Here is a 20345-nt window from a genome sequence, read left to right as displayed (position 1 = left end):
TGAGGTCCCATCAAGATGTTGAATGAGAGAATGGAGAAATCTAAGTTTGGATCTAGTATCTGCCGAATTATAACTAGTTATGAACTCCAATTGCTAATTAACTTCTTCCAACAAAATGGCGATAATAAATGCACCATCTCTAAACTCCTCGATCAGGGTGCATTGAACTCATTGCACTCAGAGGTGTTATTTTTCTTTACTATATTGGCTCTGTTTCAGTAAAACTTGCCAAAAATTTTAAGGAGTATAAAATAGTGTTTACTCATTTCATCAAACTACATTCTGCTTCAGTCTGTTAAGTATTGGCACATTTCTCTGAAACATCATGGAGTTTATTGCCTGTAGTGTAACTGCAAGATCTTGTATGGAGAGACAGAGAAAGCTGTTAAATAGTGCATTAACGAGCATGCAAGAATATACCAAAGAAATGAGATCACAGCTTTGGAACGTGTTATCTTCAGCTAATCCAAACATAATACTTAAATGAAAATTATGTTCTATAGAATGAATCAAAAATCTTACTCTGTTGCTGTGATAAGACTAAAGAAAAATGTAAATGTCGATGTTATTAGACCTTGTACACCTGAGTATAAACTCTTGTGGTAATCTATCTGAATGTTTCCTAAATGTTTTCAGCAAATGCTGAAACAAGAGCATACTGACTGGCATCACAATGGGCACATGCTCACAAATAATTTGAATTACCAGAATCATGCATAATACTGCATTTGTATATGAGACAAAGTCTTGCTTTAATAGCAGCCAGTCTTACAGCTAATGTCTTCACTGCCCAAATGACTGTGTGGGCCCTAGTGGGCAGGGCATTTATTCTAGTCCTTATTAAATCAATAAACTCAAAACCTGGAAGTAATCTAGTTCTGTCATGTACCCCACTGCATGTTAACACATACAGCTAGACAACTCTCTCTCTACTGATAAACACATGAATTTTGGCTGAGCACAGCATCACTAATAGAACTGGGCTCGTGCAAGTCTGTGGGCAGTGCAGGGTGGGGTGTGTGTGTGTGTGCAGAAATTGTAACAGTATTTATGGCAAGAATGTATATAAAGCTTTCATACATTAGTACAGGTGAGCCAAGGGTTAGATATTCATTGATTCCCTTGTTCTGGAGAGTTAACATGCAACGTCTCAAGCCATTTCCATGTCTTCAGTGAGCATGTTGATGATCTTGTTCTATGTGATGAAATTTGTCATTAATGAAATTCCCATGTCTGTCTACAACTTATTGAGCAGAAAGAAGATACTCTCTCCACATGGCCAACAAAATCAGCAAGTCATTTTCTTGCCCATCAGGAAATTCCTGATGCATTACCATCATGAATTTCCTTTAACCATTAACTATTTAGCTTCCAGTTTATAGAACTGCTTTACTTTAATACCTGGGAATAGAGAGATATTGCATCCCTAGGTTAACATCTTAGGCATGCCCATGAATGATGTCACTTGAAATCCTGCTCAGGATACCCAACATGACAGTCATCTCCATTAAGCAAGCAGTGGTATTCCAGTAAAGAATGAAACTCATCTATCACATACATTTCTTTCAACTAAGGAAGATATGCTTATAAGGTGGCAGTATTTCCAACTGGTGCACATGGTTTCTGTTTGTGCAAATGTGCTGCACTGCAGGAAGATGGAATTAACTGCCAGAGGCTATGTGTTGCATATTGTTCCGACCCATTATTGAAATACCTGCCAGACTACCAGATAACCATTACCATCCTTCAGTAACGCTGACTTTACTTTCTCTTTCTGGACATATACTGTACTTGTCACTCTGATAACTCAGACCTTTGCCTTATAAAGGGTGGTCTGAAAAGTTCTTGGCCTAACAATAAAAAAACGAATTTATAATTTCAAAATTATGTTTATTTTTCAATATAATCTCCCTTAAGACTAATACATTTATTCCAACGATGCTCCAGTGAATTATCCCATCCCTGTAGTGGTTCTTAGTAAGATCTGCAAAATACCCTGCAATCGCCTCTTGATTCAAAAAAAAAAAAAAACGCTAATCAATGAGGAAAAGTTTTAGTTTTGGGAAGAGATAAAATCAGAGGGAGCCAAATCTGAGAAATAGGGTGGATGTTCCAACAATTCATAGTGCAGATCCTTTAATTTTCCCATTGCCAAAACACCTTTGTGGACAGGTGCATTGTCTTGATGAAAGATGATTTTTTTTTTTTTTCTGGTCTTTTCTCATGAATTTTTTTCATCTAGTCTGGTTAAAAGATCGGAATAATATTTCCCAGTTATTGTTTTACCCCTTTTCAAGATAATTAATAAACAAAATGGCTTTAGCATCCCAAAACACCAGTGTCATGTGACCTTTCTTGTTGATAGAACCAACTTTGTCTTCTTTGGTGCTGAACAACTGGCTTCTGTCCACTGTTTTGACTGCTGTTTCGATTCTGGTGTGTAATGGTGAATCCAAGTCTCATCCACAGTAATAAGTCGATGCACAAAATCAGTTTTATTCTTGTTAAAACACTCCAAGCACTGTTCAGAGATTTTCATGCGAGTGCGTTTTTGATCTGCTCTGAGCAAGTGCGGCACTCATCTTGCGCAAAGCTTTTTCATTTGCAATTCTTCATGCAAAATATATCCTACACGTTCTTTTGAAATGCCTATACTCTGAGCAATTTCACGCACTTTGACTCGCCCCTCATCATATTGTGCACTTGATCAATGATTTCTGGTGTTATTACACTTTTTGGGATGTCCTTCACGTGGAACATCTTCAAGGCTGGTACGGCCATGTTGTCGAAAACGAAGGAGAAGAGTGCCCCTTTTGTGAACTTTGAATGAATTTCTTTTGGCGTTAAACTGTCTTTTACAAAGAATTTTATAATCGCATGATACTCAATTTTATCCATTTCAAGGGATACAGAAAACACTTTTGCTTCAGACAGCTGTATAAAACAAGCTACTTGATAGAATGACTTGCAATTTCACATGGATGCTTATGACAGATGTATCAACTTAGAAGAAAAATTTTCCCATAGTGTTGTCATCTATGGTCAAGGCCGAGAACTTTTCAGACCGCCCTCGTATATATATAAGTTTCTTTTATATTATATAATGCTTGTTACCTAGTCAGTTTTGACCTTGTTGTTTCTATGTGACTCCTACCCATGAAAGGTATTAAATTTATAGTGTGTTAGTATCATGGCAGGCTAAGGATTATTGTTATTATTTTATTTTATTTGTAATTTTATTCATTTTTAATTGGTCTGGAAACCCTGCCTTAGAGACCACCATGAACTTTTTCAAGCCATTTCAGATTTCTGGTAAGCAGGATGATGGACTCGCACTTGAAGACATTCACAAACATCCATGCTTGTGGTGGGATTTGATCCCACAGCCTGTTATTTGGAGAGTGGATATGCTAACCAGGCTACTGATTTGGTTCTACAGTAGAACAAAACAGGATGACCTTCATGATTTTTCTTTTTTTCCATGGTCTGATTACTGTTTCTGTTTTCTAATATGAATAGTTTTCTTGGATTATCTTTGGGATATTTGATTGAGAACCAAGACTTAGATGATAGAATTTTTTTTTAAGTTGATGACGATGATGGACCACATTCTCAGAATCATCTGTTATTTGATTGCTGATTGCTCAGATTGCTGTCTATAATCACTCTCTTGTTCAACTTAAAATCTCTGATCATTGTCTGTCTTGGTTCTCAATCAATCAAATTGATATGCCAAGAAAATTATTCATATTTACAAGTGGCTTGAGGTGAACTCCAGCTTTACATTTATTCTATGCTGCTGCTTGCACCCACTTCAAAAAAAAATAATAATAATAATAAATAAAAATCAAATCTTAGTTTGAAATGGTCACATGCAGAAAAACTTGCTGTCTCCTGTTCTAACAGCACACTTAGCTATTGATCTTGTGCTTGGGCTATTGTGCAACTTCTATCCCTTTTCATGTCTCTCACATCTAGATGGTATCATGGAACATCATCCCCCAGATAATATTGATCTTGTCTGATTAATTTCAAACTCTTCCATAGTGATCAAAGGCTAAATCATGTTCCACTATTCCAAAAAAGGCTCACTTGCATGCCTCCTTTGGTTATTTGCGAGAATGATATTTGGGTCATTTAATAGACTTGAATGTCAAGATTTTATCCTCCATTGGGCTCAAAATTGATGCTCCAGCATTATGATGGAATTGTTTATATTATAATTTTTTTTTAATCTCTGTAAAAAGATTTTTACTCAGTGTTAAGTAATTACACAAGGGTTCAATTCAGATTGGTGCAATGACTTTTAACAATTTTTTTTTTTTAGAATAGAAAATCACTGACTCAAGCACCAAAATATATACATTAATTGAACTAAAAACTGTGTGTGTTGTAAATAAAAGTAATAATATAAAACTGTTTGAATCCAAGGCCATCTAAAATAAAAATATACTCTAGAGATCTCCTTTTGTCTTAGAATAAATTCATTCTCTCACTCTGATTCATTCTAGCGATTGTTTGGTTCACGTAAATCAATCTGAACATTTTGTATTCCACAACAAATTCCTACCAACATAAATTGTTCATTAGTTATTTCTTTATTAGGCCTTTATTTTCAAGACTTCTAACTTCTCTGGGACTATGCAGTGTTTCCTTATTTAGCAAAAATTGTTGCATTCATCTTCGCTGTTTCACTGGAGTATAAATATTCTTACCTCAGGCAGTTTTATTACAAGATGCACAAATCATAAATTCATTACTAGAGAAAAACAGTTTCCTTTACTACTTTATAAACATTGTATCAAAGCAGAACTCTTCATTAAAGCCACTTTACGGTTTCATATTCCTCTAATTACATCACTTGTTCTAATAAATCAATATTACTGACATCCTTGAGACAGAAGGCAAAATTTTCATTTAGCGTTAATTCAAACGTTGAAATAAAATGTCTGCTTAATCTTCTTTTAATTGCTATTCACTTGTTGACAGTCTCACCAGTCCAGTCAAAGGATTCACCTTGTTACGATTCCCTTTTCGGGAATCGTAACCAGGTGAATTCCTGACATGTATCCTCAAGAGGTGTACAAGATATGATAGTACTACATGAAAAACTTGCATCACCACTAACTTCCTACCTACAATTTTTCCCCAAATCAATCAGTTACCTGTCAAGACTCCAACATTATCAGATCTTATATTTCTATCTTCTAAGGCACATTTTACTGTATCAATCAACCTATATCTTGGTCTTCCTTTGGATCTTTTTCCTGTCAACCTAGCATAGAACACTTGTTTTGCTTATTTTTCGTCTCACATTCCTGATGTCAAGTTCTTTCTAATATCCTCATTTTTAATATGATATTGCCATTGATGCCATCTTCATACCCCTAATCTTTCTCAGGACTCATATCTGCAGTCACTAGTCTTTGGTCAAGTGTTTTATTTCTAACCCAGCTTTGAGATCTATAAGGTAAAATTGGCTTGAACACTGTCTTGTATATAGCTAATTTAGCTAATGCCTCTATTTGGCATGAATTCAGCTTGTTATTCACTAAACTTCCCTTCCAAAATCCTTCTCAACGGTTCCTCAAGTATACTTGCATAAATCTTACAGGAACAGTCAGTAGGGAAATACCTCTGTAATTCTCACATTCAGTTTTATTTCCCTTTTTTTATATGGGTACTATGAGAGTTCTACTCCAATCATCTGGAATTCGTCCCTCTGTCCAGACCTTGTGAACTATGTAGTGCAGCCACTGCAAGACTTTTTTACCTCCATACTTGAGCATTTCTGCTGGAATAACATCTACTCCTGCTGCCTTTCCACATTTCAGGCTTTTGATGACTCTTTTTATTTTGAGTATGGATATGTATTCCTGATTGCATGTCTGTTGAGTGTTTTTTTACCACTGTGCTGTCATGTCTGCTTGTTTCATTTACAAATTTTCAAAATAATTACTCCATACAAGGATATTCATTTCTCTAAGGATATCTTTTTCTCCAGTTTTCATGTCACCTTTATCATCTCTAATTCCTTTTACATCACTCTTTCCTCCATTTCTCCTATGACTTTTGTTTAGCTAGTTTTACACAGTGTTTAGCTTTTTTACGTTTGTCTCTGTATTGTCTAAGAGCACAAGCTGACTTAGTTGCCAGGAACTTTTGATATGCTTTCTTCTTTTCCTTCATGCCTCTTTAACTTCCTGTGTCCATCATGGAGTAATGATTTTTCTATCCTTGAAAACAACCTCACCACGTGTTTCTCTGGCTGAATCAATCAATGTTTTCTTCAGGGTTTGCCACTGAATCTCCAAGGTTTGGTTTCTGTTCTCAAACACTTTCATTTTTTCTTGAATAATGTTTGTGTATTTTAGTCTACAGTTCACATCTGAGAGCTGCTCAAGCTTTATTCACTTTGAAACTTTCTTACATGTTCTTCTTTTCGATATGAAATTCAATTTTATTCTGCTCATAACTAAATGGTGATCACTTCCAATTTCAAATCCTCTGTTCACTCTACTTCCTGCATCAGGGAGAAAGCATCACTATCAACAATAACTTAGTCAATGAGACTTATCTTATTCCTTGCCTCTTCTCTCCAGTGAATTTGCACATTTTTATGTTGGAACATTGTGTTAGTAATAAGCAGTCCATGTCCTGAGCAGAAATCTAATAGGTATTTGCCATTATTATTAGCTTTGTTCTTTTCTCCAAATTTTCGAAAATATTTTAGCTTTTCCTTTTTCATTGTTCATTCGCTTTCTCTCAAGCCTCAAAAAATTCTTCCACTTCTATCTTAGAATCTTCTGTGGGACTATGGGCACAAATTAGTCTCATTGTCCAGTTCCCCATTCTCATATTTGCCTACTTTACTCTGCTTGATATTGCCTGCCATTCAAGAAGATTAGTTTCATATTTAGTGGTGAATATTATGGCTCCTCCTTCTTTTCCTTGATTGTCATTGCCTGAATATAACATTGTTTATTTATTGCTCAGAAAGATCTCACCAGTTTTTGTCTTTTTTTGTTTCAGTCATCCCTATTATGTTGATCTGGTACTTATCCAATTCATCAGCTAGCTCCATTTCTTTGCCATTGTCAATTTCACTCTTCTTATGTTGATAGTACCGATCTTGAACTCTGATGTTGAGTTGGGTGTGTTTTAGGATTTTTTCCATTCTCTTATCTGCATTCTTAAACTTTCATTCTTTCTCTCTGTCTCTACTTGTCTTCCTTGTTCCCCAGATATAGAACGCTCTGTCTATCATCCATGAATCTCCTCGACGAGTATGCTTACTACATGTAAATGGCTAGCCAGAAGTTATGTATAATGGCTGATACATATGTCCGTTAGCATAAACAGAATCTCTTTACAAACCACAACGAATGCCTCAACACTTAACAACTTTAAATTACAATGGAAAAAAAAAAAAATGAATGTAACACAACTATCAGAATCTAGTAAGTACATCAGTTACAAATGGTTTACATTTCATTTTGACAATAGTAATATCAATAATGGGCAGCACACTGCAAGTGCCTATATACATGTTATGAAACCAAAACTAATAATATTCTAACATAGAGAAATAATTATAAAAAGATTCATAATTATGAATTATGTTTATTTTTACAGAATCCTTTTAAGGAATCCATGGACTTGTCATGGGAGTGCACCTCATGAGCCACTTCCTCCATTACTTTAATCCTCTATTTACAGCCATGGTGCTATCTGCTACATACATTGTACTCTGCTGCCAGCAATAGTATTTTTTTTGTCTGGAAATTATGTAATAATGGCTGATTTCCCCGTGCATATGTATTCCTGACTGCATCCCCCTGTTGAGTGTTTTTTTAATGCTGCTATATTTATCAATTTTCAAAGTAATTACTCCATACAAGGATATCTATTTCTCCAAGGATATGTTTTTCTCCAGTTTTCATGTCACCTTTATCATCTCTAATTTCTTTTATAGCACTCTTTTCTCCATTTCTGAACTTTATCAACAACCTCCAGAACATGTTGACACCTTGATATTTGTTTTCTATGTTCTTACTAAAAATCTTCCCATGACTTTTTTTTAGCTAGTTTATTTACCAGGAACTTTTGGTATGCTTTCTTCTTTTCCTTAACTCCTCTTTAACTTCCTGTGTCCACCATGGAGTTCTAATTTTTCGATCCTTGCAGACAATCTCTCAACATTCCTCTCTAGCTGAATCAATCAGTGTTTTCTTCAGGCCTTGCCACTGAATCTCCAAGGTTTAGTTTCTATTCTCAGACTCTTTCATTTTTTCTTGAATAATGATTGTGTATTTTAGTCTACAGTTCACATCTGAGAGCTGCTCAAATTTTATTCTCTTTAAAACTTTCTTACATGTTCTTCTTTTCAATATGAAATTGAGTTTTATTTTGCTCAAGACTAAATGGTGATCACTTCCAATTTCAAATCCTCTGTACACTCTGGTGTCCTGCACCAGGAAGAAAACATCGCTATTGACAATAACATAGTCAATGAGACTTTTCTTATTCCTTGCCTCTTCTCTCCAAATTTGTGCACATTTTTATGTTGGAACATTGTGTTAGTAATAAGCAGTCCATGTCCTGAGCAGAAATCTATAGGTATTTGCCATTATTATTAGCTTTGCTCTTTTTTCCAAAATATTTTTGTATGTCTGACAATCATTTCCTTTAGTGTTACATGGTGATCAGCATTCATTTTACACAAATTATAAACTTTATAACCGTGTTAGAAATAATAATTTTAATTTTCCAACATTTTGACCTTTATATTAAGGTCATCATCTGGGTATGCATATATATATATATATATAGAGAGAGAGAGAGAGAGAGACAAGCTAAAATACATTTCATATAGTAAACTTGAAGAAACAATGGATTGATCAATGGTTATTCTTCTGGCCTAACCTCTAGTGAAAATAAAATTACAATAAATAATGAAATAAATTAACTACACCAAAGCTGTATTCTATTTAAGACGTCATCAGAGAAACATTCTTTCATATAGATAGATTTGTTACAGTAAAATGATGTCCTAATTTAACCTGACAATTGTTACATTAGATTTAGGATCCTGGATTACTTATGGTCATATTTATAATTAACTCTTAGGGAGAATGGTTAAGCAGGTAGAATATGTGCCTTCCATATGCTTAGAATTTTTAGACCATCATTATTGTTAAGATTTGGGTGATTGTTAAGAATGTCACAGGCCTCTTAAATTTACATTCATACCATGTTTTGGTGTGATGTAAACAACAGGTGCTTTTCCAGTCAATTCTATGTAAAGTGTTCAGGGCATAATCAAAAAGACCAGCTTGACCATAGTTATTATATTTAATGTCTTTCATTTCTTTCTCCCCTTCAGCATGAATCGACTATTCTCGGCACAAAGCCAAGCGAAGATCTCTAAAGCATGGGAATACTATATTAGAAACCATTCCATACCAACTGGCTGGAACATACATTTATAATCATGATGTTAATATATGTATATAGATAGCTACACAGACTTGCTGTTGCACCCAATGTATTTCTACAACCAACAGATAACATGAATAATATGACTCTAGCGTTGATGTATAATTTTTTTTTTTTTTCACCAGAGGTCAGGCCAACAATTGTTGTAGTGGTTGGTCAGTAACTTTAACAAACCAGTGTGATTGTAGTGTAGCTTGTTTTCTGTGTATAGTTGTATGCTCCAGAAGGTGACCTTGACATAAAGGTCAAAAACTCGAATGTAGATTTTAGTTATATTAAACTCAAGTTTTTATTCAAACACGGTAGTTGTCTCCATAATTTTCAAAAATATATTTGGATCACCGTGTAAGCTTAAAAGAAAGGATTTAATGTGTCATTTATGTTGGTTTTTTCTGATGGAAATTGTGCGTCCTGTTTCCCCTATATAGGGCAAATTACAGGTGCAATGAATACCATATACTCCAGGGTGGTCAGCAGAGGGAGGAGTTCTTGGATGAGTTGAGTAAGTTCTTTAATTTGCAGGAGGTTTAAAGGTGGCTTTAAGGTTATATTTTTGTAGTATTCTGTTTATTTTGTCTGATATCTCTTTAATGTATGGAATGGTTACAGTTGTATTGTATTTTTGTTTTTAAGTGAGATCTTGTACAGAATTTTGTTGATAGTATTTTGGCTGTAACCATTTTTTTAGAAAGGTATTGCTGATAACTTTGAATTCATCTTTAAGTGCTTGTTCATTGGAGGAAATCTTCAGTGTCCTGTTTTTTTTGGTATATTAATGACCCTTAGTTTTTGAGTTGCGTGGTATTGGGAGTTTTTGTATATATTGGCATTGGTGTCGAGTCTAGCTGGTGAACGGACATGCTATCGGAGCTCCTGAGAGATTTGTGTTTTTTGTTGATTTATTGATGTTTTGGATTCAATTTAATGGACTTAAGTGTGTAATTTTGGTATATTATTGGAGCTTCATTAGCGTGGTTAGTGTACTAAAGTGTTTTATAACATAATCTATGTCGGGAAGTCGCCACTAGATGAATTCGTAATGTGTAGTGTTCGTGCAAGCTCCAGATAAGATAAGTATCATTAGTTTTGTTTTGTTGTTTTGTAGTTTTGTTTTGTTTGCCTTGCGTATTTTAGTGCGTCTATTTTTGGTGTGTTATAACGTATAATTTGACAAAACACGTTGCAAATAAGTATGGCACCTGTGCGAAGGAAAATGGCGGCCAGTAATGAAGGTTCGCCATCGTTATCAAAGAACGGTAGCATAAAAGAAATGAGTCGGTGTACTAGCTGTGAAATGTATGCTTTGCGGAGTGCGTTCGGAGTGTGGTTAGATGATAATAAAGGATTGAATGTGTGTAGAAAATGTAGGGAGAATGAGGAATTGAAGTGTATTTCGGATCGTGAGTGTGATATTTTTGTCAACCTTCAGAATGAAGGAAATAGGGATATGACAAGAAACGGCAAGGTTGTACATGAAAATTGTGAGAATGTGAATGTAGAAAGTGTGAATGATAGTATAAATGGTTTCTCAGAGAACAAAAAAGATGAGATAGATGCAATGAGTGAGATCGCGTTGTTAAATGGTGCAATACAAAGGGCAAAACAGTAGCTAGAGCGTATGAGCAAAAGTAGACTGAATGAACCAACCAATAATAAAAGGTATGACAGGAAAAATAGACGTATGAATGTGAACATGAACAAAATGAAGGATAGAGTGCTGTATAGAGACTCGTTAGTACGAGGTGTGTTAGTAGAGGATTTGACAAAATCGTACCAACCTGGTGCGACCATAAAGGACGTAACTGAGTCTATTAGAGAGCAAAAGGAAAGGGTGAAAGAAATGATTGTTGTGGCAGGTACGAATGATTTGAAAGGAGATAAAATGGAAATGATAGAAGACCTGAATGAATTGTTTGAGGTAGCAAAAGAAAAGAGTGAGAGAGTTAGAAAGATTAGTCTTTTGCCACGGTATGACAGTGAAATGATTAAAAGGAGGGCTATAATTGCGAATGACTTTATGCGTGGGTTATGTATGACGAGTGGTGTGGAATTTGTGGTGTGTAGAGTGAGTTTGATGGGCGAAAGGATCTATATAAGATGGATGGCTTGCATTTGAATGGTTACGGTGTAAGAAGACTTGAGAAAGTGTTGCTGTATGTAGTGGATGTGCAAATTCAGGGAAACTAGATTTTTTAAGGGGGGGGGGAGTAGAGATACAGTCCTTATGGAGGCAGTTGAATGTAAGAATGAATATAATATGCCAGAGCAAATAAGGACAACAAATCTGAGTGGGATAGTTAATATAAGGCATCAAGGTAGGGTTGGGGCTAATGGGGGTCTTAAATTCATGTACACTAATACTAGGAGTATTAGGAACAAGAAGGAAGAGTTTTTGGCCATGGTTGGCACTTCCAGACCACAGGTTATAGGTATTAGTGAAACATGGCTGACTGTAGATAATATAACTAGTGGGATTGAATGTGATGGATATAATGTGTTCAGAAATGACAGGGAGAATAAAATAGGGGGAGGAGTATTGTTGATGATAGCTGATGAGCTCCAGCCAAGGAGAATAGAAGTTGAATTGCAGGATAGAGAAAAGAGCACATTTGAGGCCATTTGGTGTGAGATTGTGGCTAGCAGAACTAAATTTACAATTGGGTGCTGCTATAGACCAGGTGATGGAAAAGATGGTGGTGACAATATGCACAAGCAAATAGAAGAAATGGGTGGAAGGAGGGTGATTATTATGGGAGATTTCAACTATGGTCGCATTGATTGGAGTGAGGAGAGGACACACGGGAAAAAGGAACTGGATTTTATGCGGTTATTAAGGGATAACTATCTGCGACAGCATGTAATGGAAAATACTAGGGGTCAGAGAGTGCTTAACCTAGTAATTACATCTGAGGATTTGGCTGTAACAAATATGACCACATTGCCACCAATCGGTAAGAGTGATCGTAGGGTCTTAACTTGGGTGGTGGCTAAAGGTGTAGAATTTTCAATTAAGACAGGGTACATGTGGAATTATCGGGCTGGAAAGTATGGCAAGCTTAGGAGTTTGATTGGTTCAGTTCCATGGCATGTACAACTGCAAGGACTAGAAGTTGATAGTGCATGGGAGGTAGTTAAGAAGTGCTTGCATGAAGCAATGGCTGACTGTATACCTTGAGTCCGAATAATAAATCAAGTAGGGGTTAAATGGATGAATAACACCATTAAGCTTGAGTTGCAAAAAAAGAAACAACTATGGAGGGAATTTAAGGAGAAGGGTGACTGGCAGGCACATGAACGGTATAAAGCGCAGGCCAGAAGGGTGACGAGTTTGGTAAGAAAAGCAAAAAAGGATTACGAAAGAACATTGGCCATGCAGGCTAAAGAGAATCCTAAACAATTTTTTAGATATGTAGCAAGTAAAAGGAAAAATGTACATGGCAGATTGATTTTAAAGAATGCTGATGGTAGGGAGGTAACTGAATCAGTTGAGATAGTTGAGTTACTGAGTGAGCACTTTGCAAAAGTATATCATCCAGGTGGTGACATTGCAGAAATGAATAAACCAGTAGATTATACGGGAATTGTGGTTAATGAAGTGGAGGTGAGTAGTCTATTGCATAACCTCAATGTCAATACATCGGTGGGATTGGATGGTATACCAGCTCGTGTTTTACGAGAAGCAGCTAAAGAATTGTCAGTACCCTTGACCATTTTGTTTAATTTGAGTCTCGGGTCTGGGTTAGTCCCGAGCGGGTGGAAAGAGGGGAAAATAGTTCCACTGCATAAAGGTGGTTCCAAGACTGCCGTTGTAAATTACCGACCGATTAGCATATCAGGAATCATTGTTCAAGGTCTTAGAGAAATTAGTCAAGAAAAGAATACAGGATTGGATAGATGAAAATGGGATATTGTATGGGGGACAACATGGTTTTGTGAAGGGTAGATCATGCCTCAGTGACTTGCTCACGTTTTATAACACAGTGACGGCTGAACTGGATAGGGGTAATGGGTTTACAGTGATACTACTGGACCTTGCCAAGGCCTTTGATAGGATACCACATGGAACCCTAATCAGTAAACTGGAGCAGATGGGTATAGATATAGGGTTGGTAAGATGGATAAGAGGGTAGTTGAAGGAGAGATATCAAAGAGTGGTTTATTCAGGAGTGGAGTCTAAAAGACGTCTTGTGACTAGTGGAGTGCCACATGTGGCGAAGTGTAAGGTTATGCACTTTGGGGTGAAAAGAATAGAAGTATATCGCATTGGTGGAACCATACTCCAGGAGATTGATGAGGCCAGGGATTTGGGAGTGTTGGTGGATAGGGAGTTGAAGTTTAGGGGGTACATTGTAAAAGTAACTAAAACAGCTCACCAAATCACTTGGCTTCTGAAAAATACTTTAACATGCAGAGACGAACAAGTTGTTGTTCCTTTGTATCGAGCCTTGATAAGACCCCATGTGGACTTCTGTGCCCAGTTATGGGCACCGGGGTTTCTTCGTGATGGGGAGGAAGTGGAGAGGGTCCAGAGACGAGTGACCAAGATGATTGCAGGTCTGTGGAATGAACCTTATGAGAATAGGTTGAAGATTTGTGGGTTGCAGAAATTGGATGATAGGTGAAGGAGGGGTGATATGATTGAGACATTCAAATTACTGAAGGGTTTTTATAAGATTGATCCAGAAGATATTTTTGAAAATATGACTGGTGGTGGGAGGACTAGGGGCCATGCATGGAAGCTGGGAAAGAGCGTGGTTGACAAGGGTGTTAGAGCTAGGTTCTTTACTTGGAGAATGGTAAATGAGTGGAATAAGCTTCCAGAGTCCGTTGTGGGTGCTACGACCGTGAATGAGTTCAAGGCAAGGTATGATAGATACTGTGTGAATGTTGAATAGTTGTTCTTGACATGATGTTAGGGCCTCCCTTGATGAGTCTGTCGACTCCTTGGAGTTTCCCGGAACAACAATAATAATAATAATATATTGCCCAGTATGTGTCACTTTCTGGCAAACAGTGAAGGAAAAAAAAAACTGCAAGAAGGAAGACACATGACAAGTGTCTCTAGAAACAGAAGTGTGTTTTGCTTTTCAATCTCAATTGTGAATTGTATGTGTTTGTGTTGTTTTTTTAGGTGGCTGAGGAAAGTGTCTATTGTCTGGCACATATTCTACCTACTTAACCTTTCTCATTAAGAGTTAATTATAAATAGAACCATATGTAATCCAGAATCCTAAATCTAAAACAATTGTCATGTTAAATTAGGACATCATTTTACTGTAACAAAACTATCTATATGAAAGAATGTTTATCCGATGTTGTCTGAAATAAAATATAGTTTTGATGTAATTAATTTTATTATAATTATTATTCGTGACACCTCATTTTATTTCATTTATTTATTGTAATTTATTTTCACGAGAGGTCAGACCAGTAGAATAGCCATTGATCAATTTATTGTCTCTTCAGCTTACTATGTGAAATGTAATTTAGCTCGTCTCTCTGTGTGTGTGTATATACACTCAGGTCTCTTTTTATGCGGATTTGAAGTTATGCGTGCATAACTTCAAAACTTATGTACAATTGTACGTAATGAACAGCGTGTTGCAGCACATTCTGGCATAATGTGTAAACAGTGAGTGACCGTGAAGTTTAATTTTGCATGTGAGTAAGCGTTTGTTTTTTCATTATCGAAAGTCTAAATTTTGCTAATTTTTATTTTAAAGATTTAATTTTGCCCAATGGAGGAAAAAAAAGCACCAAAGAAAAGCAATTTCTTTGCAAATGAAAATTGCAATTTTAGATCGCTTAGCAAAAGGAGAGGGATCTATGGCGATTGGTAAACATTTTAATTTAGGCGACTCTACTATAAGAGCAATTAAAAAGAATGAAGTCACAATAAGAAAATCTGTCATTTCTGGCACAAAACGAAGTGCCAAATTATCATTGTACACTAGCGATGCTTTATGAGAAAAAACGGAACGAGCGCTCATAATTTGGATTGAAGAATTAACTCAAAGAAGAATTCCTATAAGTGGTTATTTAATTAAACTAGAAGCTCTTTGGTTTTATGAACAGATGAAGCAATGGGAGCCGTCTACTTCCGCTTCCCAGGCTGATAAAGAATTTTCAGCTAGCAAACAGGGCGAATTCTCCATGCTTGCTGCACAAGCTCATTACTCGAGAAAGAAGTAATATTTATTTGTTAATAAATGCATGCATTTATAAGCATTCCATTTAGGCTTTTATTTTTGTAGACAGAAGATGTCTTAAGCTTGCATGTCAATAATTGAGCTTTGCTTTGAGTATCGAAGGCTGATGCCTGCTCGTCTACTCAAAGCTACCTTAGCTTGCTTGGTTGTGGGAGCTTCCAGGTCCTCGCTGCAGCACTGTGATTTCATGCATGTGCAAAGCCATTTCCGCTCCCTTCACGTTGTCTTAAACATATGCAGTCAAAGTAGCTCTAACCAGTGAGCTTCAGCCAGCCTTTACAAGTGTGCGTGTTGCTTGGGAAAATTAAGTTACAACCAACTTTTTCTGACAATGTTATTGACCAGTTCATAAAGAAGAACTGTAGGATAGAATTTGTATTCAAGTAGCTAAATTGAAAAAAACAGAATATCATTTGTAAAATAAATGTTGTATTTATATGATTAAATGTACATAAATTTCTAAATATATAGTTTTAAATGGTCAGTAATTCATTAATCTGCTAATCAGACCTCAATCACACCTCTCACTCCCTGAATGATAACAAGAGCAAGCGTGAATTTCAAGACCAGCATTTGCCCCTGCTAACAAAGGATAGTTAACCGGGTTTTAAAAAGGAATGCACTTCATAATGTTAAGATTACAAGCAAGGTTGCAGCAGCAGATGAAGCAGCCAAAAATTTTCAAGAGAAGTTAGCAAAAATTATTGAGGATGATGAATGTTGTCCCGATCAAGTGTTTAACACTGACGAAACAGGATTGTTTTGGAAGAAAATGCCTAGTCGAACTTGCATCACAAAGTCTGAGAAAAAAGCAAGTGGATTTAAAACAAGTAAAGATCGAGTAACGTTGTTACTTTGTAGCAATGCATCAGGAGATCGAATGTTGAAACCCCTCCTAGTAAATCGATCTCTAAGACCACATGCTCTAAAAGGCAAAGATCTAAAACAGCTGCCAGTACGTTGGATGGCTAATACAAAGGCCTGGGTAACAACTGCTGTATTTACTGAATGGTTCAATAATTGCTTTGTACCAGAAATGGAAACATATATGAAGCAAAAAGCTCTCGATTTTAAAGTTTTATTAATTTATCAATGACAATGCACCAAGTCATTCGCATTTAGAACATCCAAATGTGCAGGTAGTGTTTTTTTCCAGTACAACAAGCATTATTCAGCCATTATATCAAGGCATAATTGCTACCTTTAAAAAATATTACATTAAGCACACTTTTCAATTTATATTGGATAAACTAGAAAATGAATCATTAACAGTAACTGACATTTGGAAAAAATTTTCTATTTTGGACTGCTTAAATTATGTTGCATCTGCTATCATTGAAATAAGACCACAAACTTTAAATGCCTGCTGGAAAGCAGCTTGGCCTGGATGTGTTGCAAACAGTGCAACAATGCAAACATCCAAATTATCAGCTGAAATCATTACTTTGGCATATGAAATTGATGGAGAAGGTTTTGATACATTTAGCCTGAATGATGTAGACGAATTGCTTGTGCATAATGCCTTAAGTGATGATCATATTATTGGATGTCGATTAACTTTAGATATCGTCAGAGATCCAGAAAATGATAGTGAAGCAGAAGAAAAAACCTGTTCCTCCTCACTGCAAATATAATTCGAGAAGGTCTTGAACTGTGCAATAAATTGGAAAATCATTTTCTTGTTAATGACAAATTCTGAACGAGCCTTTAAATTCCAATGTGAGCTGAAGAACTATATGTCTGGATATCGCGAGCTGCATAAAAGAATTAGTAAAATCATCATTGCAAAGTTTAATCACTGATTACATTGTCAGAAGAAGAAAATCAGCACTGAACGAGGGTGAAGCTAATGCTGTTTGTGAAGAACCATTGCCTTGACTATATAGATCTGATGCGCTGACTATCTCTTCTGTCATTGAACAACCAAGACAAGATTTAGTTAGTTCCATTGCTTATTCTCTTACACCATCATCAAATTCTTGATATGTATCCTCAAGGAATATACAGGATACTGTGCAATACTACTCAATTATTGTGACATCATTCCCAGCTTTCTATCCACAGTTTTGCTCTAAATTACTTTGTCAGGACTACATGATTGTCACATATTTTGTTTTGATCTTCTAAGAGACTTCTGACTTCATCAATCCACTTAGATCTTAGGATTGTTTATGCCCACCTTCTTGCTATCAAATAACTTAAATTTTAATTTCCTTTACGTGTACAAACCATTTTTAACGTATGCATCACTGTCCATTCATGCCCATTTTTGAATAATTAATCATCTCCCACATTCATCTCTTGACACGAGCATGTTTTTCTGTCATTCATCCACTGGTCTTTACTCTTTGTATTTATATTGCTTTCTTTCTTTCTGCCATCTTGTTATTTTGCTCCTCAATCTTTTTTCTAGCTATCAAAACACCTTGCATATTCCTACAATTATTCTTTAATCTCATTAATTATCTCCTGATGAATAATAATAATAGATTAATTACATTAAAAAAAGCTTTTATTCTTAATTGTTTCCCTCCTAGCTATGTACATTTTTATTAATTTGCTATAACTTTTCGTCTGTGGGACTAATAAAATCAGAAAAATAAAAATGGAAAATTAGAACAAAAGTGCAAACATATATAATGGTAAGAGTGACAGTACAGATGTGAAATCAGGAATTTTAGTAGAGCAGTACAGTGTTTTGTTACACCTCATTTAGTGTATCTGCTCTGTCTTGTGGGCTGAGCCGATATTGGAGGCCTGAAGTGGCTCAAAAAGTTTCATATTTCATCTATAGAGCAGGGTTTTCAGATTATCTAACCTGGCCTATCCATATCCAATCTAGCACATTTCAAAGTATAAATGACTTATAAGTTATACAGCCTTGCATAGGTAAGTTCCTCTTCTCAGAAGGGAAAATGCAATCGATGAAAACTGTTTAGATTAGGGATGCAGTAAAATATAGATTTTTTATATGGTCTTTAAATAAGGAATCTGCTTTTATGAGACTTGAATCTTCTTGTAGTATGCTTGAAGGTGATAGTCTGCAAGTCCATATTAAAGTAACTTTTGTGTTCCTTGTAATTAAGTACCCAACATTTTGTCTGCTTACCTATGAAATCAGATTGACTGAAGAAACTACCTACATATAACTAATCTGAAAACTAGCTGAAATGTTCCTGTAGTTGCAACTATAATCAAATTTGTAATGGTCTTCTCTTTTTCACATAATACTATCACACAAAAGACTTATGGCAAAAAAAAAAAAAAAAAAAAGTCATATCGTTTAAGTGCTTGCAGTGCCCCTTTTAGATAGGTAAGTGGTGTACCTAATAAACTACCCATTCAATGTATGATTTTATCTCTTATCAAAGGCATCCATAACAGTGAATTTATATATATATATATTACTACCACAGTTTATGTTCGTAATTATAGTTGACTCTCACTATAGTAACACCGCTGTAACAAACTCACTCACTATTAACAAATTACCAAAGATCCTTTTTGAAGCCTCAGATTTTCTGAAGGGAGCGCACTATACCAAACTGTCCATTGTTAATAAACCGATCTTGTGGTTCATATAAGTGTTCTGTAATGAGAGTCAATTGTACAGTTTATTTCAGCTTTGTGTGTTGTGATCTATTGTTGATGAAATTAACCTCTATAATTATATCTTCAGTGTTATGCAATTGTTACACATAACTTCAGCTGTTTTTTTTTTCTTTTCAGTCTTTTGCTTAATTTATCAGTGAGCCTTTCTACATTATTCATACTACATTGTTTTTCAGAACTGTAATTAGAATATTGAAAAAGCACAATCAGAGCCATTCATGATTTTGTGGTTCTAATTGTTCTGATTTTTATCATTAGTACTTCTAACTAGATATAGAACATGTTGAATCATTTTAATTGATAAAACTTACTTGAAATATATCTTAATGCAGTTGTAATTTTTTTCATCTTCCCACTAGCTTGCTCATGCTATCTTAAATTCTATAAAAGAAACAGATAAGCAATGGGTCATTGATCTGTTGTATGCATTCAACAGTGGTAGTTTAGCTCGCTATGAAGAATTAAAACCATATTGGAAAAATCAGGTAATGATTTTACATAATGTCCACAATAAACCTATTTGCTCGATATATCAGTTTGCTATAGTATACAGGAATACCCTTGTGTAGCATGGTTAATTAGTTCCAAGAGACATCTGCGCTATGCAAAACTGCGTTGTTCAAGGTCTATTTATAAGGGTTTTCAATTTAATTTGTTTGTTACAAAAATTTAGGATAATAAAAATGTTTAAAAATGAAAAAAAAATTGTTATTTTTATTAACTAAATGACAAATAAAATCCCTTTAAACTGATATAAAAGTTGTAGAAAACAAAACAAATATTGCTTCAATTTTAGCATACAGTAATTTACTTTTTACTAAAGTAGTCTTTTAGTGTTCGTTAAACCATCCTTGTCTTCTTTGTCTCTTCAAGTACTAGATCTCTGTAGCATTTGATGCCATTATTGAGACTTTGTCTCACTTTGATGCTTCTTTCCAAATTTGGGTCAGCATTTATGAGAAAGTCGGAAGCTTCGTCGATTTTTCTAACAAAAGTTGAAAGGTCAGCAAATGAAAATTCTTCAAC

At 35.4% G+C, this 20345-nt stretch overlaps 1 protein-coding gene across 1 annotated transcript in view; it reads left to right on the top strand.

The window, feature by feature from the left end:
* Rpn9 (regulatory particle non-ATPase 9) overlaps window positions 1-20345 on the top strand; it is a 237333-nt gene that overhangs the window by 145740 nt on the left and 71248 nt on the right. The window contains exon 9 of the mRNA XM_090405989.1: window positions 19679-19804. Coding sequence (XP_090262115.1) covers window positions 19679-19804 — 126 coding nt within the window. The remainder of the gene's footprint in view (window positions 1-19678; window positions 19805-20345) is intronic.

The sequence above is a fragment of the Typopeltis vanoorti genome, chromosome 16 (genome assembly GCF_054136105.1).
Source record: "Typopeltis vanoorti isolate ZY-2024b chromosome 16, IOZ_Tvanoo_1.0, whole genome shotgun sequence".
NCBI lineage: Eukaryota > Metazoa > Arthropoda > Arachnida > Uropygi > Thelyphonidae > Typopeltis > Typopeltis vanoorti.
Note: the sequence above shows the minus strand (reverse complement) of the source record. Positions and strands in the feature narration are given on the sequence as shown.